Source organism: Pleurodeles waltl, chromosome 10 (genome assembly GCF_031143425.1).
Source record: "Pleurodeles waltl isolate 20211129_DDA chromosome 10, aPleWal1.hap1.20221129, whole genome shotgun sequence".
NCBI classification, from domain to species: domain Eukaryota; kingdom Metazoa; phylum Chordata; class Amphibia; order Caudata; family Salamandridae; genus Pleurodeles; species Pleurodeles waltl.
Genome location: NC_090449.1, coordinates 253,432,911 through 253,455,958, shown reverse-complemented (window position 1 = coordinate 253,455,958; position 23,048 = coordinate 253,432,911). Strand labels below are relative to the sequence as shown.

Genomic DNA, 23,048 nt, shown 5'->3' with positions numbered 1-23,048 from the left:
TCTCTAGGAAAAGCTTTTTTTAAATGTAAAACTCCCAGTACCACAAGGGAATAACCTTGGCCATTTTTTTACTCCTAGAACTTGGCATATTTGTATTTCCAGAGCTAGCAAAGTTCAGCACCCTATCTTTAAAGTCAGGCCTGCCCTTTAGATTCATCAATCAATGGTAATGTGCATGACCTTTCAAACGAGACCTCAGCCTTTTTAAGCATGAAGTGAGCAAAAATGGGATTCGCTTTTACAAAAGTAGGTATTGCGCTAATAAAAAGTGCTACGCTTTAGAAAATTGTGATGTGACTGTGGTGTTACTGCACCGTGGTACGGAACCCAACGAAACACACACAAATGTACAGCAATTGGTTCTGGCTCCATTCAAGGAAATTATTTACATGCCCAATCATGGTCATGTATGTCCATTGGGTTTTTGCCATGTTGATATGTCGAGTACATGCTATTCTAAGGTCACATAGAGTTATATTTTTTCATAACGGCATTCACTTTAATAACTTTCAGAGTGAAATAACATATCAGTGGGATGCAGGCCAGGGACTGCCTTATCATTCTGAACTGCAATGTGAAGATACGAGTTCAAGAGTTGGAATATGTACCAACCAGAAGACATTCACATGACCAAAAGCGTTCTTAAACAGCTACCCAAATAATCTTGTACTTCAACTAATGCACAGTGGTGAGTTAAATTACCCTAATGTATTCGACTGGCCTCATTATTAGGAGAGGATTAAACACAGGATTGCTATACCTAACACACAATAAATACCTGCCCCAGTAGCAAATCAAGCTCTGAAAAAGGCTAATAATTATAAACAATTGCGAGTTGTTTGTAAAAGTATATTTCCTAGCTCCGCAACTATAATAAATCAAAACCACCTTGTACCTTGGTGCAAAACTGGCCAGACGTTTACTAAACAAGGGTTGTGAAGGGCATCAAAAAGGCTGATCAATCAACAAAATGAGAGGGATCAGGGGCAAGGAGGCTGGCAACTAAAAGCCAGTTTGTCAGACTAGAGCCGCCTAGACGGCCGGATCTCATGCCCCAAAGGGCCTGAATTGATATTTCAACCTCAAGCATTTTGCACTTCGCAGATGCTGACTATCAGAAATGTAGTAATTCCCAGCTCTGCAAGGAAGGTCACAAAATAATCCAAATACAAGAGGTGATCTGCAGTGTTTAAGATTTGAAAACCTGCCAAAAGAGGGTGCAGGAATATGATTAAGGCACAAGTATTCATAATGAAAATACATACACTACAAGAGGGAAGTGATATTCAAACCAAGCAGTCGTAGGAATAGTTGTCAGAAAACAACAGGAGTAATAATGAAGCAAAGATAAGACCAACAGATTGGCAAAGACCTACTTGACAGTACACTGTGGAGACTTCTGAAGATGCTCCTTATTTACATCTTCCTTTAAATCTCTGCGGCTCGCTCAGGTCGCACGCTCTGGGATTATGTACACTCACCTCAGACACCCGCTGCAGGTTCCTGCTGGCAATAATGGTATGGCATCCATGCCTAGAAGAATCAGAACAAAGCAGCATCGCTTAGGAGTGTTGCTATGACATCCCAACGTTCTTGACATGCTTTCCAGTCTTACAGAGTTCTGTATGGCTTTCCTATGCAGAGAATGCACATTGATCTTTACCGAACAGGTTGTCTCCGTAGATGAGACAACCATCACATCCGTTGTCTAACCGGTCAGGAGCCAATCACCTTGTGCAGACTATCTGGCAATACACCAAATTTGGATAGCCAGTGTTTCAATATTTTATATCAATACACAACATACATTTTCAACACAGACAATACTTAGAAGCAGCTCAATAACATAACTATAAATATGGTACAACCAGTCTCCATGTAACTTTGTAATTCTCTAATGTCACAGTACTGTGCCACATTCTGTTTGAAGCTTTTCTGCTCCTTGTAACAACTCAGGGCAAACTGAATGGGTCCCCAGGATCATAAAGCACCAAGGTATGCGAGCGCTGTCGCAATCAATGATGTACACATATTGAACTATTTTCAAGACCACAGTAGGGTAATCACAACACTGGAAAAGGAAATGTAGGTCACTACTATGTAACTTGTACTTACATGTATTACGTGACAGGTGTGAACAGTAGTAATACTGTGACAGAATGAAGTACTGCAGGTCATGTGTTTAAGTAAATGCATGAACTTTGCAGGGTCTCAGGCATTGAGGGCGCTGTAGCTCAGAATGACTGTGTGGGTGTCGCACTTATTTAGGTATTCTGGTCAAATGCAGTAGGTTTAACTTGTGGCACCAAAGAGGTGGGGCAGATAAGGAATGAGCTGTTCCATATAAATGCCCGCTCAACTGGACACACTGCGTACTGACCAGAGAGGTGTGGTAACAGCCCGCCAAGTACACAAATGGAATGCTTCACCTCATGAAGATCTCAGCAATGCGAAACCCAATCCCGGAACCTCCACCTGTGATGAACGCCACTTGGCCCCTTTGGAGAAAGAAAAGAACAAGGTAAGAATGTTTATCTGCACACACAGGCTGCTCTGTGCGGTCAGGCCCCTTTCTCCCTGCCGCTAACGCCTTGCGCTTCTGCCTCAAATACTGTTATCACTCTGAAATAACTCCCACAAACACTGGAATAGGTGCATATGAAGGAGTATCACTGATGGTAGAAAAGCGGGAATCCACAAGGCAATGGACTTAGCGCGTCTGAGAGAGAAGGAGCCATCTAACCGGAAGAGGGGCGGTGTATGGAGCTCTCTTTGTTCTGCAGAAGCCGTCATCTCACAATGTATCGCTGGCTTTAACACAAACTGGTACAGTCTGCTACAGTAGTTTAGGAATGCCATTTCAAAACCTTTAGTAACTCTACAATAGAACACTTAAGGATACCTATTAGGGAGGAGAGTGGCAATCTTTTTCATTCATACACAATGATTAGAGTTTGAAGCACATACATGAAACATTAATACTGATAAGTGAATTCCTCACACTACAACAGTGGACTAAACAAAAAGGTAACAGTGAATCCATGACAGCCTAGGAAAAAGCTCAATACAATCAAGGAAACACAAGTGTATCTAGAATTCCTTTTAGAGTGGCGTTTTACAGTATGCGCCCTCCACGGGTGTTTGGTAGCTACTATCCTCTCAAAATTGAACATCCTAGCTTTGCTAAAACCCTACAGACTAGTGAGAACAAACGTGGATATTTCTAGCAGCTTGCAGATTTCTTTAACATATATGGCCAATCATAAGGATACTTATGACTGGCCATGTTTCTTGGCCAAAGAAACTGGTCATTCACAGGTTAAAAAGTACTAGGACAGGGACCCAATCATTTTAGCACTTACTTGAGGATGCCAGGGCTGAACAGGTAACTGTAGCTGGAGAGGCAGTCATCAGTGTCAACATCCTCAGGAGGCTGGGTTGGGGAGGGTGTCTGCAACGTGGGGACTCCTGACTGAAAAAGCGAAAAACACCCGAGGGACCATCATTATACCCATAAGCTCGAACATCTCTTATATCTTAGGTCCACACCAGTGAACTTTTTGAATTAGCATTATGGCATCTGGTTAGCAGTGATTTAATGTAATAACAATCAGGAATAGAGGAGGTGGGTGTGAAGTGGCACCGTCACAGAGTCCTGCTGCTTCCTGCTAATGATATGGAGGACTTGTCACAGATATGTCTTGTAACTGAGTCAGAGGGTCAGTAAGAGTCTCAACCACTGCAGTGGAGGCCATTCTGTCATTCAAAGAAATGATCACGGCCAGGAAGACAGTGGTCGAATTTGTGCCACAAAAGGTATATGAGTGGATCTTAATTTAAGGAACTGAGGCAAGGGGTACAGTGAATCTTATTTGCACATGACGCACAATAAGAAAATAAACAGTGACTATGTACGAAAAAAGTAAAAGAGAAAACCACCTGAAAAAAGAAGATGATGGAAAGAATGAGAGCTCTAGGATTCATAGAAGAGCTCCTCGGAAGAGAACAAAGAGCAGCCTTGGCAAACAATACTAAGTCATAGTGATCTTACTCATACAATGGACATTTAATCGTGGTAGGTAATCGTGCTAATAACACCATCAGAGTCCCATCTCCTCCACGTCAGCTTCCATGCAGCTCTTAAAAGTTAAGGAGTTAGTCTTGTGCTAGTCATGATCTCAACTTCCTGGATGCAGCTGGTGCGCTGATGAATAAGGGCATTCGGTTAGATACCAAAGAAATGCCATCTCTTGAGTGTAGGCTTGCCATCTTTAAACATTAGATCACTGTAAGTGTCCAACTTCTTCTCTTTCAGCTCCCAAAGTCATGGTTGCTTAAAAGCATTTAGGGCATGATTTAGGGCTTGGCGGAAAGTGTAAACACAGACAGGGTGGCAGAGGACTCTACTTCCCCCACCCTGCCTTTACTCTGCTTGTAAATTTACAAAGGTCCGCTGGCCCAGCCGGCATCATTATGCACTGGCAGGAACCGCTGATGTGGTGTTTCCAGTCAGTGTAGGAAAATGTTTGATAGATGGCCCAAACATGATGGCCGCAGTCAAACTTTTCCAAAGTTGTTCATTTTTTCAAAAACAAACTACCGAAGCGGGAGTTTGTTTTGGGGGGTTTGTTTTTGAAAATTTAAAAAAAAAAAAAAAAAAAAAAAAACGAATTATCCTCACACCTTGAGACTTCTCTCGGGGTTTGCAGGGTAATTTTTCCTTTTTTAAAAGTTTTTTTACTGTTCCTTACCACAGGGATATACCTTCCCGCGAATAAAACTGAAAGGGAAAAAAAATGTTTTAAATTTAAAGAAAATAAATAAATAAATAAATAAACAAACAAACTTATCTCCTCTGTCGCGTCGCGCAGCTCCTCTGCTGCAGGCACAGGCTCCCAGCCTGCCCTGCGACTAATCCTGGGAGCGCCCAGCCAGGGTGCTGCCATGCAGACTGGGAGCCTGTACAGGCTCTTTCAACTGTGTTGCTGGGCTGGAGAGAGCCCACTGCACATGTGTGTTTGTCCGGCCCGAGACGGCTGACCAAACACACATGCGCAGAAGGGGGAGTGCTGTGCACTCCCCCTTAGTGCACGTCACCCTCGTGACCCCACCCCTTTCAAAGAAAAGGATAATAAACGTAGTTTATTATCCTTTTCGTTGAAAGGTTTTACAGCTGCCGCTGCTGGCAGGGGATGGGGCGACGCTCCTCCACACTAATGGAGGAGCTGCACCTGTCTGTCCCTTAGACTTTAGGCAGTGATAAGCACCAATCTGGGTAGCCAGGGGACTTATGGCACAGAGTACAACCTAGTGCCTTTCATGATATAGATACATTTCACCAATATTTAGATCACTTTCTGTGTAGTGTCAGTTTCTGGGGGGGGCAGAAAATATGGAGAATAACTACACCCTTGTTTTCAAAGCAGGAACAGACATTCCAAAACTTATACAAGATAATGCTCGCACACCATCTCAAGAAACATTTAACACCTAAAGTGGTTTACATGTTTTAGTAAGTCAGATATTCGAGACAGATTAATTTAATGTACTTGTTTGAAATACTTTTTTTTAATGCTTCCCTAAAAATCCAAGTTTGATGCTGCTTTCACAATTCACATTTTCAGCCTATTCATGGACCCAATAGTTAACCTGAGAAGGTATGAATTATTCCTGGAAATTCAGGACTGGGTTGAACTTTACACCTAATCTAAACATAAGAGTGAAGCGGAGATAATATAATCATGATATGGTAATACACTTACTTTAGAATGCCATTGTATCCTCCGATTCTCATATGGCTGCTCTGGCAGCATTTTCAGACCTCTTACTATGACATAATGCAGGCAGGAAGAAAGTATGGGTAGGATTACAAAATGTCACTCATTCGTCATGTCGAATGAATGGATGTGTTAGTTTCGTATCGCAAAAAACAGATACAGAGGAAAACACATTTAATTTACGCTAAACAATTAAAAAACTAAGGTATGACACTCTGTGGATCATAAAGCATGGTTAATGAAAATCTAAAAGTGTGAGTTCTTGTTAAAACGTTGAACCCAAAAGCAATTGTGGTACTCTATCAAATTAGGTATTTTGCAAAATGTGTTGACTTCTAATTAGCCGTTTCTCATGCCTCTACACAGCAGGCATAAGTGACTTAAATTCTGGTGGCAAACGGGTAAGATTTTGACTTCCACCTTCAGCCCAAGTCCAACCAACTAGTGCATGTTATAGATTCCCTCCTTTTGTTACTGCTGTAATTTGGCAGTTGGTGATGCAGTCCAGGATTCCATGCACAATAGTAATGGGCCGGACTGTTCCCATGAGGAACAGGGTCAAGACTGATTTGCATATGACTGGGTTCAAACTGGGGTGGTGTGTTGAGCAAAAAAAAGATTAATTAAACTCAGATCTTTGTGACTGGGGGGAGAATGTTTGCATGGTTCAGCATTCCGTCCATCAACTGTTCTTTTTGCATTTGTCGCCCCAAGTGGGAAGGGTAATCCTAGACGTGGGTCCCTTGCTCACTGAGCCACTGGATTCAAGCTAGCCTAGCTGATGAAGGGTGATACCCTAAAACCGGTCCTAGGTTGCTTGTTTCAGGTCCAGGGAGGACTTGGCTTGGCAGTTCGGGCTGGACTGTTCCCATGAGGGACATGGTCAAGACTGATTTGCATATGGTTGGGTCCAAACTGGAGTGGCGTGGTGAGCAAAAAAACAGGTGAGCAAAAAGCAATGGATTCAACCCAGATCTTTGTGACTGGGGGTGAATGTTTGCATTATTCAGCATTACGTGCTCCCTTCTCTATCCCAGTTACCCGAGGTAATACTCATCAGAAAAAGCCTTAAAATGCCCCAGTGCACCAGTAAAATGTCTTCTCGACTACCTCATCTACTGACAGGGAAAAACTACCAATAGCAAAGTGTACAGGAACCGACTAGCTGATAAACACAAAAAGGTCGGTATATAATATCGGAACCGAGGAGCTGGCCTTTCACACCTAAGAGAGTCAGGGACTGGATCACTTCAATGTCTAGAATAGCTTAGAGAACTGATGTTTTTTGACAAGCAGCGGCCTATTAAGCACATCATTCGCAGGGAAGGCAAAACTAAATCAAATTCACCCAAAAATCAAGTAATCTACTGCCTGTTTCATCATGTTTTTTTTTTTTTTTACAAGATACACCTTCAAAACCTCACATGCCATTAAGAGCTTTTTGACTAACACTTCACCAAGAAGATTTCATCAACTGAAGACTATTTTCTCTCATAACACCTATATTAAAACTGCCATAATCAAATTCTACAAACTGACCGCTGACCTATGGCAATACACAGCTAGGTCTGTAGAGAAGCAGCCTCTACCTGTCTTTTCTTCTAGGACTTATTTAACATCTGCTCTGCAAGCCTGAAACCCGTCTCATGAATACAGGAAGACCTCAGGCCAATATAAAAATTCACCGCAGAGGCTTATAACAGACAAGGGTTTAAGAAGGACATGCAAACAGTCTCTACAATAATGTTTTAAATGACTGGATGTTGAGCATGCTCAAATTTCACTGTGTATATCATTGTAAAGAAGGCTTTCATTCTCATATCTCCAAATGCCAATAATTAAATACGTTGTCTCCCTCATTGCAAAGCAAGGCACATCATTCCTCTTGAGCATCAATATTAGGTATAATGCTGCACCGCACTTCTCCTTCATGCAAAGAGCACTATTTTCACAGTTGTGGCAAAAAAAAAAAAAAAAAGCAAGAATCCCAATCCCAGAATCCTGCTTAAATTTCAAAGCACATATAGTTCTAGTTGAATGTAAAATACTTCTTGCTTTTGCGTTTTATTACCATTTTTCAGGGGAGCCACACGAGCTACACAACTCCGATGACAATACAAAATATAGATATAATGCAGCTGGACACTCTAGACATCAAGAAGTGTGCTATAATAAAACACAATAAGGACGGGACACAACCAATTCTTGCCACTTCAACTGCAGCTACTCAGTTAACATACAGTCTTTCAGATGTCAGTCTTCCACAGAATGAACTATTTGCTAGCCCTTTCACCGGGTGACTCCCTCAGGGGTGCGGAATTTATGAAAATATCAACTTGACCATGGGACAGGTTGCTTCATAAATCTACTTGTCCTGTAAAACAATCCACTTGTCCTTTCACCGGGTGTCTCCTTCCTCCCCTCTATTCAGTCTTGTCCTAATAACCTAAACTGAAGTTTTACATTTGCAGCCAGTAGCGTTCCGATTGGTAGGAAATATACAGATCAGACAGTTCTATTAAATCAACCTCTTTATTTTATTCACAGCAGCCCTGGGGGTAAGAATTCATGGTTCGAATACGACTGCGAGTATAAACAAATTGAGACTTCATTTCTTACTTTATATTCTGTGTAGACCTAGGAGTACCAATTTGTAAAATGTAAACATGATCTTACTCCACATCTGATACGTTGCCCACCAGATGAGAGTATTAAAAAAAAAAGTTACCATGGCAAATCTCTAACCCAGTGAGGTTCTGTTCAATGATTGTGTACATATGAAATATGTGTACAATGATTGTGTAAATATTAACTGGATGCCGTAAAAAGATCATGTGAATTCTTCAGCAGCAAACAACAGCAACGCACAACAAATAAGTGCCTACACTAAGCCAACAGCTGATTCTGTGGGTAAAACTGGATAAAATGTACGGTAGATAAAGCAGAGAAAAGAGCCCTGCCACCAGATCACTGTATGTGCAAGACAAAGTCACTGTAGTGACTAAGAGGCTCGACGTAACTCCGTACTTCATCCCTGCAGCACACTGCCCCATTCCTCATCCGTTACTGCTGTTAACTACAGCCTTCTTGGCTCACAAGCCGGGCTAAGTGGGGTCAAGGTTCAAAACATCCGACCCCAATTCTCCATTAATAAACAAACCTAGGGAACCCCTTTATTCACGCGCTAACATGCAGCTAAAATGTGTAGCTACAGCCCTATCATCTAGACCAGTGATACTCAAAGTACGGCCCGGGGGCCGCATGCGGCCCTCCTGACATTTACATACGGCCCTCAGGTCAACAGCAGCACTGTGCTGCTGTTAATTCGACATGGCACCAGCACTAAACACTGTTAACTGAACGGGCAAGTATTTAGTTGGAGGCCAATTAAAAAGGGAGCAACTAGGGTGTCCTGGAACTCAACTTTAGAAACACCTTCATTATTAGAGACATCATGCAGCAGAAATATAAAAGTATGATCTGTTTGAAATTCAAAAGGTGCATTTCATTAACCTGCAGAACCATTTCACCTTAGTACAAACAATTATATCACTGCACTGAGAAGTATTTTTAGAGTGAAAATTTTCAAACATAAATTAAAAAAACTTTCATCCTCCTTTCCCCCACACCCTGACAACAATGTGAACTGTGAACTAAGAGGCAAGCCAGCTGTTATGTGAACTCTTTGGGAGGGCTGGGTTTCTATTGTACACGATCAACATTATATTTGATTAAATCAGACACAGAAGGTATTATGCAGCATTAATCCTGAAGACGTATTTCAAGGTTCTTATATGTGATGATGAAGAAAATGGAGGAAAAGTGAAGTCAAACATTTGCCTAGGATCACACAATTTGGTTAAGTGGAGAAGCCGGGATTTATACCCAAGTTTCTGGTTTCACATTGTGCAATTCAAACATTAGATATATACGCTTCACTTACCCTCCAACCACTTTACCACTACCCCTCCCCACCACCAGCCCCGACTGCCGCCCAGCGAGCATCAATGCGGCCCTTGGTCACAACACAGACCAAAGAGTGCGGCCCCTGGGAAAATGTTTGTGAGTACCCATGATCTAGACTATTTCGAGCCTTGGGTTGCTTCTTAAATGCCACAGGTAGTTTTTCAGAGCCTGGTTGTTAAGCCTCTGCTCGCTAGTGCCTTGAAGCCATTCTGACGCTCAAAATCGGTAGCAAAAGCTTTCATTGACGGATTTGCTGAACTACTGCACGATCTGATTCGCATGAGTTAGACACACAGCAATACTTCAACTATTAGACTTTTATTTGTTGTAAAAAGTCTCCCTAAAAACTCCAATTATTATGGGCAGTTTGGAACCAAATATACCACTTTTATACGGGCTTTCAGAGGCTAGGACGGAACCAAGACACCGCACAGAATAAGCTGCAGTGCAAATAAAAGAGTAGAAATACTTAAGAAACACTCTAAAACAAACTACACAAAGAAACGGGGCTACCTCAAATTCAATTTGAAAAAATAAGTGTAAAGTGAAAAAGAAACAAAGTGTGAAAATCACCAACATAACAAATCTTTTTTGAATTTCAGTAGTGTTTTAAATGATGCTCCGTTCTGGAGAGCTTTTCCAATGCAGTAGTCAGTAGAGCATGCATTTAACATGACGACTGATGACCTAGATACTCTATTAAACACTAACTACTGGGGCATAGATCTTGCACAAAATTAAGCTGAATGCATCTGTATTAGAGAGTGAGTGCAGTGGAATTTGTGCTTTCCATTCTTGTTATGTAACCGGACGGGCATATTACATCACAATCAGAGTAGTGAAATGTCCAATCACAGCCCAGATCATTAATGAGCTGACCTTACCCTGCTGAAAAGCTTCTGAACTTTTACATCTTCCGAGTTATCCAAAATTTCAAGTATGCTGTAAGGGAGCTGTCCTCCCATGCATGACCTTTCCTATTATTGTGAACCCAGGGCCTTTATACCCCAGAGTTACATAGAGGGGGGACTCGGCTGAAGGCGAGGAGGAACAACTTCAGGAGACGGCCTGAGAGAGAAAAAGTGGAGAGAGGGAGACAATTGGAGGAGAAAGGCATCGACAAGGCAGAGCTGCAAGTGGTGGGGAGGGGGCATGAGAAAGGTTCGGAATCACAGATGAGACGGTAAAAGAAAAGGCTGAACTGAGAGGAGTCGAGAGGATCTTCGGGCTGTGTAGCATACAGAAGAGAGAGCTGCTGGGAGACAGTAGGTGGCCAGCAGCACGATATGCCACAGACAGAAAGTAGAGCTACATTTCGCCGCCGCTGCACTAATCCTCCGTTTCAGAAACCATAATCCCCAACCCTCAGACAGCCCCGCGGTCCATAACTCTGCCATCCCTCAGAGCCGGCTCTCACCTCCATTCTCGGTACCTGCTCAAAAGCTTCCGAGGACTTTGAAACTCCCCCTAAGGCGCATGCGCGTCAAAGAGTTTCAAGGCACGCTGGGAGATGGAGTACAGCTGGATTTCTGTTGGAATTCTGGGAACTTTAGTTTTCAAAGACTTTAATTAGAGCTAGACCATAATTGATAGAAACGTCCACCCTTAGCAGAGCATCGCGGCACTCTCCCTCTGGGACACCAAAAGAGCGCCCAGGGGGCATCAGTGCTCTTAAGGTGCCCGCATGATACATTTATTACTCGGATAGCCCCGGTATATTTTAGCAAGTTGGATGACCACACGTTCTGAACACCTTTTTGTCCCTTATAGGCACTGAGAGAAACTTGCACTGCCTTCAGCCTCAACTCAATCGTGCCTTGTTTTAAAGACAAAGACGCGATTCAATTCAAATTATGCACTAGACAGTAATATGCTCCCCCAAAAAAGGTAACATCATGGAAAAGCAAACACTCATAAGGAATGCAATATTAAGTAAAGCAAGTGAAATAGAAGCAAGAACGACAGGAATTACCTTAACTTTTTTCACACCCATTGTTCAGAAATTGATCAGTGTTCTTGCATGAAAAGTTAAGGATGTGAATGTTTCAATGTCCATTTTAGATTACTACAGGGTCTGAGACCCTGAGGGACCCGATCCATTAAAGGCCCGACTAAAGTGAAACATTTCCACATATTAAAGAAATACACTTTTTTAAATTTTGAAGTGACTTTATCATATTTAATATGATGTTTGTTGCACAAGCTACATGGCAAACATTTTCACAGCTTTGCTCGTGCAGATGCATTTTGAGCCAAGCCAGACTCTTGGCTCTGCTCTGGCTTGGTCTCCCTTTTCATTATTTAACTCTCCCACCTCTTCTTACCATTTGCATTCTCAGCAAAACATAAAAAAGGGGTGCAGTGTAAAAACAAAACAAAAAAACTGTCACCTTTTTTACACAATGCATTTGTGAGATAAATGAAGCGCCCTCCAAGGGAATAAGTCCGTTGGTGTCTGCTCCTACTCACCTCAAGTCCCAAAAAATGTAGGGCTCTAGACACCCCTTTTGATTCCCAGATAAATATCTCAGACGCTAAATAAAAGGGAGCTCAAATCCTGAGCTATAGGCATCAGTGGACACAACCCGCAAATGTTGTTTGTTGATTACAGTAAATATAACAATTTATGATTTCCTCTTAGGTATGTCTAAGTTCTGCACTAATACTTAGGTAATACAAAGTTAGAATGACGAGACCATAGACTGTTACAGCCATCAATTGCCTGTTAAGCGAATAATGCAAAATCAATTAACAGACTTTTAAAAAATCCATTTGTGAGATAATTCGTTTTATGCACGATGATTCAGAATCAATTTGGGTTGATAAAATAGAACCTTATGCATTGCAAGCAATATGCAGGATGTGGAATGATTTAGCAAACTACCAACTGCAAAAGATGAGACAAATGTATTTGTATGGGTGGAGCCAGGGTCCATCTATAAGTGTGTAAAGATTTGGTGAGAGTACCGTGTTGTATTGTATTGCAGCATTTTTATAGCACTTACTACCCCTATGTAAGGCACTGAAGCACTTACCCCCTTGGCTAGGAAGTTACACCATGTGTGGTTGGCAGAATGCTGTTTTAGTTTGAGCCAATGTCAGAAGTGTTTTCATGTGGTGCATGATGACCACCAGGGCACAGTTGTGGTGTTAAGGGATGCACCGTATGGCAGTGACGTGGGTGTGTATGTATGAGCGAGAGAGAGATCCAAGAATTATCATTGTCAAAAGGACTAAAATTTATAGCAAGATACACAGCAACAGCCTGACCCGAACGGTAGCAGGATGCTGAATGTGTACACTAAGAAAGAGAAGGTATACTGAGAAGGGCCAGTAATCTATAGAACAGCATGCACCCAGCAGAAATGGTGTTGAATGAGTAAAAGGATGCCAAAAGTGCTGTAAAATGCACCTCATGAACAAGGTAGGAAATGGAAGTTCAATCAAGGCTGGCAACCTCAGCATAATCTATTAAAGGCCAGTATTCTGCTGTGTTGATCTCTCCAGAACACATGGCAGATTGGAGCAAAGGTGAGTGGCAGGGTTCTACCTAAGCAGCGTCTCACTGCTCAGCAGACACAGTCAGCTGCCGTCATACCGAAGTACAGGGGTTCACTGCTGACAAAGCTCTAGCTGATCTCAGGCCCATATTTCAGAGGTGTGATTGGCAAAGTTGATGGGCTACTTCTTGGTTGATGGGACCTCCTTGCGAACTCCACCAACAGAAACCTCCACCTTTAGCTCCTCACATGGACTTGGCCTCAAGAAGGTAAACTCATCAGTGGGGCAAACCTGGCCAGTTTCCAACCCACAGGTCATTTCGGTAGCCCTAAACTTATGATTTTATCATGGTCCAACGTGACCAGATAACTAAGAGTGGCACTTATTGCTTTTTGGGTCTATTTTCACCTAAAACTGTAAAAACTCATAACTTTTATTATACTTATTTGATTTTTGTCATTTGTGTTATTCTGTTTCTTAAAAATATTTACATTTTTCTAAATTGGTGTGGGATTTATTTGTGATGTAATAAGAAAGTGCCCCTTTTTGACATGGTCGCCCCCACTTTTTGCCTGGTATTCAATGCAATTTTGACTGAAAGTGCACTGGGGTCCTGCTAACCAGGTTCCCAGTGCCAGATCTCTTTCCCTAAAACTATGAAGTTGTTCCCAGTTGGCAATACCTTTGCCCCCGTTTAATTCCCTAGTAAATGAAACCACTGGTACCTAGGGCATGGGTACCAAAGAGAGTCCCCAAGGGCTGTAGAATGTATTGTGCCACCCTCAGGGACCACTCACCTAGCACATGCAGACTGTCGTTGCAAGCTGCGTGTCTTGGTGCAGCTAACAGTGAAAACATGATATGGCACACAGCCTGTGTGCCATGTCCCCTAACGCTGCCTGCAATATATGTAAGTCACCCCTACCGGAGGCCTAAGACAGGGTGCGTTATATTACATGTGAGGGCATATCTGCATGAGCAGATTTGTCCCTGCTATGCCTTTGTCGATTCTTAGACATAGTGAGTGGACAGGGTGGCTATTTTAAGTACAGGTGCTGGACACTGGTCAATACGAGTTCCCCAGCTACATGATGGAGTCACTCTCGTATTATTAAACTTTCACTGATGCCAGTGATGGATTCATTAATACATGCACCTAGAGGGCACCTTTAGAGGTGCCCCCTGAAAACCTACCATCTACCCGTGTCCTGCCTGACTAGTTTTAGCTAGCCTGCCACCACCAGAGGCCTATCGGACCCTTAAGGGTGAGGGCCTTTGCTCTCGACAGCCAGAAACAAAGTCTGGTCTGGCAGGGGTGTTAGCACACCCCTCCCAACAGGATGACCTTTGAATCTGCATTCCAAGGCAAAGAAGCCCACTTGCAGATCTGGCTTCACTCAAACACAAGATGCCGATCCGTCTTCCCCAGGGCCCATTTGGCACCTGGACATTCGGGAAATTTAGTATTCAGAGAGGTGTGTCTACCCCTCAGGTCAGTCCCATCCTTAAGGTAAGCTGCCTTAAGCAGATACAACATTTAAAAATCTGCCATCTTGGTGTTGGCAGAATTAGGAACTCTGGGACAGGGTTATGTCCACTTCCCACAGGAAGTGGTCATATAGGGGGCATAGTGACCCTCTGAGAGCACTCTGGACCGCAAAAACCAGACACCAAAAAGCACCACTTCACCTATGCCACCTAGCCAGAGCTGAAGTCGGCCAACGGTGCCAATGTAGTTCCCAAGCCCTCCTGAGACAGAGCCCACCTTGGACTTTCCCGCTGTGGACTCCCCGATGCCGCCTACAGCCTCTGCCTGCAGGCCCCCTCAACTACAAGTGTTCCCAGTAGAGAAAACCTGACACTTCAGGACACCTCTGGACCCGTTGCCCCTGGCCTGTGCAGAAGAGGGCCTAAGATGTTTTCACATCCCAGAGCATCTCAAGACTTGACACCACCAGTTGGTTCTTCATGATTGGTCTCCCTGTCCAAACCTGCAGCCTCTTTTCAACTGGACCGATCGCTATTGACTAACATTGGGCACCCGGCACCATACTACACCACCGCACTCAGCTGCCCCAGTGCCCCTCAGTGGGACCTGTTGATGTGGTCCTAACCCTTGCCCACTGCTTACTTTGAGTCTAGGAGATTGGTCCAGTAAGTCGCTGTACTGTACCTGTTTTGCCATATTTGTGTTTCCTTCACAGGATAATATTGCACCTTCCAATAATTGCACCGTGTCGACTTTTCAAAACTGTAAAGATGTTTCTTGAAAAATGTACTTACCTAATCATAGTGATTCTGGTGCCTAAATATATATATATAAAGATACCAGTTATTTTTCTAAATTGGTGTGGAGCTCTTTATTGAGTAGTGTGTCTCATTTATTGACTGTGTATTTGCAGATACTTAACACTCCTCTCTGATACGCCTAAGGCTGCTCGACCACACCACCCCCTAAAAGAGGACCTTGGGATTGCTACGGCAAGCTCCTGTCCACTAGTAAGAGAGCCCCTCGACTCTTTGCAAAATATATCTCATTTTGATATATCATATAAAGAGCCAGCTTCCTACATTGATGGCACAGCAGTGGGGTACATGGCTTGACATTTGCTGTACCACTAGGTTATTAAGTGATATCACTAAGGAATCCCAAATTCTCTTTAGTTAGGAAACATCAACCTGGAGCCCTACCAAAAACATACGCTGGCCCAATTTAAGGCCCCTGCCAAGCATTTAAACTTGCCATGGGGTCTAAACCCACAAAGCCCAGCTGCAGCAACTGCTGGCAGAGAATGATAGAGCCATGGCAAATAAAGCAGCCCCTTAGGAGAATGATGAGGAAGAGGATAATGAATCCCTCAACAACTCCACTGACAGTAACACCACTAGGAGCACTTCAGATAGTACCTCAGGAGATGGAAACAGTGAAGATGCTGAACTCCAGAAGTTAGCTAAGATGATAGAATTAAAGTCTAGACTCCTAGCTATAGAAAAAGAAAGAAAAGAGATGGACATAGGACCCATCTCTGGATGGCAGCTACATTTAAATACAGAGAAAGAAGACATTTGTGTCCCTAATATCCAAAAAGGGACTGTCTCCAACGATTCAGAGGGTGATGATATTACCAAATGTTAACAGCCTTTGAGAGGGCTTCTACCATGAGAAAACTCAGCCAGAAGTACTGGTGCTCTCTACTCTTAAAGCTGTTCTGAATGCTATGACCGCATGAAGGACACCCTGATTGAGGACTTCAAGGAGACTAGATGAACTTCTAGTCAATCCTGGGTAGCTTTTGTTGACTTCTCAGTCAAAACACTGGGGGGAAACCAGGTGCAAGACTATTATGGGCTTTATAATCTTATTATGAAGTAGCATCTGTTAAGTAACAGTCTTTCTTAAAAATTGCAGCAGTACCTGGTAGACCTAGGTCAAATTTCTCCCCAAGAACTGGGAAAGAAGGGAGACCACTGGGTCCAAACCTGCAGCCTCTCTTCAGCCGGACCAATTCCCATTGACTAACATTGGGCACCCAACGCCTTACTACATCTCTGCACCCAGCCTCCCCAGTGCCGCCTGGTGTGACCTGTTGGTGTGGTCCTGACCGTTGCTCAATACTTACCTTAGGTCCAGGAGATTGGTCCCGTAAGTCTCTATACTGTACCTGTTTTGCCATATTTGTTTTCCCTCCATAGGATAACATTGCAGCTTCCAAAAATTGCACTGAGTCGACATTTCAAAACTGTAAAGATTGTTCTTGCAAAATGTACTTACCTGATCGTATTTACTCTGGTGTCTAAATATATATAAAGATACTTGTTATTTTTGTAAATTGGTGTGGCTCTCCTTATTGAGTCATGTGTCTCATTTATTGACTGTGTATATTTGCAGATGTCTAACACTCCCTTCTGATAAGCCTAAGGCTGCTCGACCACACCACCCCCTAAAAGAGCACCTTGGGATTGCTAGAGCCAGCCCCTGTCCACTGGGAAGGGAACCCCTGGACTCTTTGCACAATATATCTCATTTTGGTATATCATATAAAGAGCCAACTTCCTACAATTGTGTTTTCACTTTCTTACTGTTTTAGTGCTGCATAAATACTGTAAACACTGCCTATCTCGAAGTTAAGCCTGACTGCTTTTGTGACAACATACCAGATGGTTAAATACAGGTTTATTTAGTACATTGTTATGCACCCTGGCAAGTAATGTGAGTATTATTTGAGTGTGGCATCCACCCCACTCAAATAATAACCCAATTTCTTACATCAGAACTCAGAGTTCATGGTTCTAAAATCTTGCTGTCCCCCAGCTATGCCTGGTAAAATGGAGAAAGAAACCCTGTGATTGGAAAGCATATGCCTGTTTTATGTAGCAATGGAAAGTACTAATTCTTTAACCCTAAAATTATGGAAGCTAACAATAACTGTTCAAGGTTTAGCACCAGGTTTTAGTACTGTTGTTGGAACCCAGTGAGCCCTGGCAAGTAATAGATAATGAGACCAGTTGAAAGTTGTCTGAATCTGTTCTTATTGACTCAATATGGTTGGAAAAAAAGAACGATGATTCGGGGGTGTTTGGTTGTAGATCTTGTGGCTCTTGCACTTCATTCGGAGCCGGTGCTAGGCATGGGCAGCATGGGCAGCTGCCCAGGGACCCGCGCCTGCTCACAGACATGGGGCCCTCACCTTCAAAGACTCCAGGGCTTCAAGGCACAAGGGGGCCCCTCAGAGCCTACAATTTGTTATTTTTTATTAAATTCCCTTGCTGGTCCCACTCTCAAGGCCTAATCACTGCATCTGCATCTGCATGATGATAACCGCAATTAGACAGATACTTCAAGTGCCCTTATGTGTGAGTGTTCCCTGCCCCTGTTTTAATGAAAAGCAGGAGATCCTGAAGGGTGCACAACAAAAGATAGAATAGAATCTGCTCACCTAGGATGAGGGGAAATCAAGCATAGAGGTGAAAGAAGGGTTAAGACAAACTGAATAAAATGAGAGGAAGGGGAGAGCAGATAGGAGTGAGTGCAGTAGTGAGACAAGAGGTGCACACAGAGATGTAGAATCAGCATGTCAAAGTGCCTAGAGCATTGCTTTAAGTGGGCTGCATCTCTTGAGTCTTAGACCATGTAGTAATTTAAAACAGGCTCTGAAATGGGCCTACAAAAACACTGATGCAGTCTCCGAACAACAAATGTATAACACGTTGCCCTGTAGGGCAATCAGGCAGTGCCCGATAGAATAATCAGTCAAGTCAGTATGTAGGTTTTGTGGCTGTTTGTTGGCCTGCTTTATGGTCAGATGAGACCGTTTTTACTGTTGATTTTCATGATATTAAAACAAACATTGCCTGCAGAAAACTCAAATCTATGCAGTTTTCCATTCCAAAAACGTATATAGCATGTCTTTACAAGTTAAAAACTGTCCCAATTTGCAACCATGGGGCACTTTTCCAGCTATGTAATTCACTAATGGCAGGCATTTTTAGTTTGGTGCCGGGGCCTATTTTCTTTCCCAGTCCTACACTGCATGTTAGGGTAATCCATAGCAATGATGTAATTCCTCTTTATATTTCATGTGCTTTACTTATCTTGCATTCCTTAAGAATGTGAGTTATTGCCAGGATGTGTGTTTCTGTATTTCATTTCACAAATCGCAGGAACAAATCACAGCATTTTATTCCTGTATGATGCACACTTTGTACTGAGTTGCTGCCAGGTGTTTATAACAGGCTAAGTAGAGCTTTAGAGTTGAGGCTGAAGGCAGTATGACTTTCTCACTGTACCTCTCTGTAGGCCAAAAAAAAGGTGTTCAGAACATATGAGCATTCAATACATGGCCTCTCTGCAGAGCACACAGAGTAAATGTCACATATTCCAGATGCAGTTGTGATTCTGTGCAAATGTTTGTGAACCATTGGTCAAAATATTGACAAGGAGAAAGTAGAAGAATTTATTGTTGTTAATCATTTTTCTTAAACAGCTAACAACCATTGACAAAACCAATACTCCTGGGTGTTTGTAGGTGTATGTCAGTTGTGTATATTTCTGGACTCAATCAGAGAAAGCACAGAGAGGTACCCAAGTACCAGTCAGATGGAACACTATGGAAATCACTGACATTTGGACTACGAGTTTAGGCTACACCCTTAAATACATAGACCACACCGCCATTTTTTTCAGCTGACTTAAATCACTGGACAGGCAGAAATGGAGACGGGGAAGAGGAGATATGGATGTAATGGGCAGAATCAATGATAACAGGTGTTAGAAATGGGGTCTCTAGTTGGTAGTCCGTTTGCACCCTGTCCAAGTAGGGACCCTCACTCTAGTCAGGATAAAGGAGATACCCACTCAGCTAACCCCTGCTCACCGCCTTGGTAGCTTGGCATGAGCAGTCAGCCTTATCTCAGAAGCAATGTGTAAAGCATTTGCCCATAACACACAGTAATAAGTGAAAACACTACAAAAGGACACCACACCAGTTTTAGAAAAATAGGCAATATTTATCTATATAAAACAAGACTAAATAAGATAAAAATCTAACATACAGTAAGAAAAATATGAATTCTGCAAGATTTACTCAAAACTATAGTTCCTTGAAGTCGATAGCTCCACCTGGTGCTATGACGGCGTTGTGATCAACAAAACCAACAGTTCAGGCTGGCCGCGGCGTTGCAGGCCAGCTAGGGTGTCAGGAAGACCCGCAAACAGTACCTCTGATTTGCAGGGCGTCGTGATCCTCGCGGTGAGCTCTGGAGAGCGGCATCACTGACGTCACGGTGTCGGTTCCGGAGTGAGTGCAGGAGTCATCGGGCCCTTGAGGTCACACGTGTTGCAGATTGAAATCCAGAATGATGAAGTCAGGTGCGCCCGCGTAGATGGCGTCGTGGCTGCGGTGCGAAGCGGGACGATGTGACGTGCGGTGTCCACAGGTCACTGTGCAGGCAGCGGCTCGGTGATGGCATCCAGCGGCATCGGTGAGACCAAGGCTGCGGTGTGAAGCGGGGCGGTGCGACGTGCGGTGTCCACAGGTAACAGTGCAGGCAGCGTCGCCGTCGTTGCTGAAGTGCTGTCGTCGGTAGGCCCAAGCCAGCGGTGCAGGACGGGACGGTGCTTTGTGACCCTCACGAGCGGGGACCACAGGCCACGGTGCAGGCAGGATGCCTGGTGACGACACAGGAGTCAATGGTTCTGGTGTCTGTGGACCGGGGCTGCGGTGCTGGACGGGACAGTGCTTCCTGTACCTCACGAGTGGTGTCCACAAGCCATGGTGCAGGCAGCGGCACCGGTGTCAGCAGGAGCAGCGCCGTTGGGGATGCCCAGGCTGCGATGTGAGCAGGCGATGCCGGAGTGCGCGGCCCACAGGTAGCAGTGTGAGCAGCGGCTCAGTGAAGTCGTCCGATGACGGCGTCGGTGAAACCAGGGTCGCGGTGCAAAGCAGGGCAATGCGACTCCATGTGGCGTCGGTAGGTCATGGTGCAGGCCAGCAGCGTCGTTGGCGGCATCATGGTGGGTTCTCCTCTGAACAGCACAAAACACACAGTTCCCAGTGCTGCAGATCGAGGAAACTGAAGTCTTTGGTGTCCCTGAGACTTCCAACAGGAGGCAAGCTCTACTCCAAGCTCTTAGAGAATTTTCTCAAGCAAGACACACATCAAAGTTCATCCTTTGCACTCTTTTCAGGCAGAAGCAGCAACTGCAGGCCAGTCCAGCAAAGCAACACAGGAAAGGGACAGTACTCCTCCTTCAGCTCTTCTCCTGGGCAGAGGTTCCTCTTGATTCCAGAAAGATTCTAAAAGTCTGGGACTTCGTCTTATACCCGGTTCTGCCTTTGAAGTTGGCAAACTTCAAAGCAAAGTCTCAAGTGTTTGCAAGATCCTTCCTTGTACAGGCCAGGCCCCAGACACTCACCAGGGGACCACAGACTGCATTGTGTGAGGGCACGCACAGTCCTTTCAGGTGTGAGTAACCACTCATCCCCTCCCCTACAGCACAGATGGCAAATCAAGATATGCAGGCTACACCCCAGTCCCCTTTGTGTCACTGTCTAGAGGAGAGGTGTGAACAGCCCAACTGTCAAACTGACCCAGATGGGGAATCCGCAAACAGGCAGAGTCACAGAATGGATTAAGAAGGAAAAGCCTACTTTCTAAAAGTGGCATTTTCAAACTAACAATCTAAAAACCATCTTCACTAAAATATGTATTTTTAAATTGTGAGCTCAGAGACCCTAAACTCCACATTTTTATCTGCTCTCAAAGAGAATCTGTGCTTTAAGGATATTTAAAGGCAGCCCCCATGTTAACCTATGAGAGGGATAGGCCTTGCACAGTGAACACCAAATTTGGCAGTATTTCACATATAAAACACACTAGTATATGTCCTACCTTAAACATACACTGCACCCTGCCCATAGGGCTACCTAGGGCCTAACGTAGGGGTGCCTTACATGTAGTAAAAGGGAAGGTTGAGGCCTGGCAAGTGGGTACACTTGCCAAGTCGAATTGGCAGTTTAAAACTGCACACACAGACACTGCATTGGCAGGCCTGAGTCCTGTTTACAGGGTTACTAATGTTGGTGGCACAACCATTGCTGCAGGCCCACTAGTAGCATTTGATTTACAGGCCCTGGGCACCTCTAGTGCACTTTACTAGTAAATCAAATATGCCAATCATAGATTAAGCAAGAAAATGGCTTCTTTCTAAAAGTGGCATTTTCAAACTAACAATCTAAAAACCATCTTCACTAAACGATGTATTTTTAAATTGTGAGCTCAGACCCCCTAAACTCCACATTTGTATCTGCTCTCAAAGAGAATCTGCGTTTTAAGGATATTTAAAGGTAGCCCCCATGTTAACCTATGAGAGAGATAGGCCTTGCACAGTGAAAACCAAATTTGGCAGTATTTCACTGTTAGGACATAAAAAACACACTAGTATATGTCCTACCTTAACCATACACTGGACCATCCCTATAGGGCTAACTAGGGCCTAACTTAGGGGTGCCTTTTACATGTAGTAAAAGGGAAGGTTAAGGCCTGGCAAGGGGGTACACTTGCTGAGTCGAATTGCCAGTTTAAAACTGCACACACAGACATGGCAATGGCAGGTCTGAGTCATGTTTACAGGGCTACTAATGTGGGTGGCACAACCAGTGCTGCAGGCCCACTAGAGAGCATTTGATTTACAGGCCCTGGGCAACTCTAGTGCACTTTACTAGTAAATCAAATATGCCAATCATGGATAAACCAATCAACAGTACAATTTATATAGGGAGCACTTGCACTTTAGCACTGATTAGCAGTGGTAAAGTGCGCAGGGACAATAAACCAGCAAAAACAGACCTAAAAAAATAGGAGGAAGAAGGCAAAAAGTTTGGGGATAACCCTGCAAAAAGGGCCATTTCCACAACAGGCCAGTAGAGAGATGAGGTAAATGATACTGCATGCAGAAGACAGCAATGCAAGAGGAGTAGAATTCATGTGAAAAAGTTAAAGGCAGGGAGACTTTAAAATACAGAGATTCCTAATGAAACATACAATAATATGTGATGTGCCAGGCAAACCACACCCTTCCCAGTGGTTTTGTGGTCCCACCCTCCCCAAGAAAACTTTGAAAAATACGCCCAGTTTCTAGAAAAAGTGGTCAAGGAGCCACACATGATCAATTCTAACCAGTTTGCACCACTTTCCTGTGCATCATTCTCATTTAAAAACTGCACTGCTGTGCCCCTCCTGTAATTCCCACATTCCCTTGTGCCCTATTTTACCCTTTCAATCATTGCACTTTCCAGTCGCAAA

At 43.7% G+C, this 23,048-nt stretch overlaps 1 protein-coding gene across 4 annotated transcripts in view; it reads right to left on the bottom strand.

Annotated features, from left to right (window-relative positions):
• The window catches only part of DECR2 (2,4-dienoyl-CoA reductase 2), a 47,860-nt gene extending 36,640 nt beyond the window's left edge, over positions 1-11,220 (bottom strand). For 2 of the 4 annotated variants that reach the window (XM_069210356.1, XM_069210355.1), the window contains exons 1-4: positions 11,161-11,220; positions 3,363-3,472; positions 2,430-2,498; positions 1,482-1,533 (exon numbers count right to left, since the gene is read on the bottom strand). In XM_069210356.1, coding sequence (XP_069066457.1) covers positions 1,482-1,533; positions 2,430-2,498; positions 3,363-3,472; positions 11,161-11,166 — 237 coding nt within the window. In that variant the 5' untranslated portion in view covers positions 11,167-11,220. Of the gene's footprint in view, positions 1-1,481; positions 1,534-2,429; positions 2,499-3,362; positions 3,473-10,627; positions 10,785-11,160 lie in introns of those variants that run through there. The other 2 variants (XM_069210352.1, XM_069210353.1) reach the window with 1 other exon arrangement.
• Between the last annotated feature and the right edge of the window lie 11,828 nt (positions 11,221-23,048).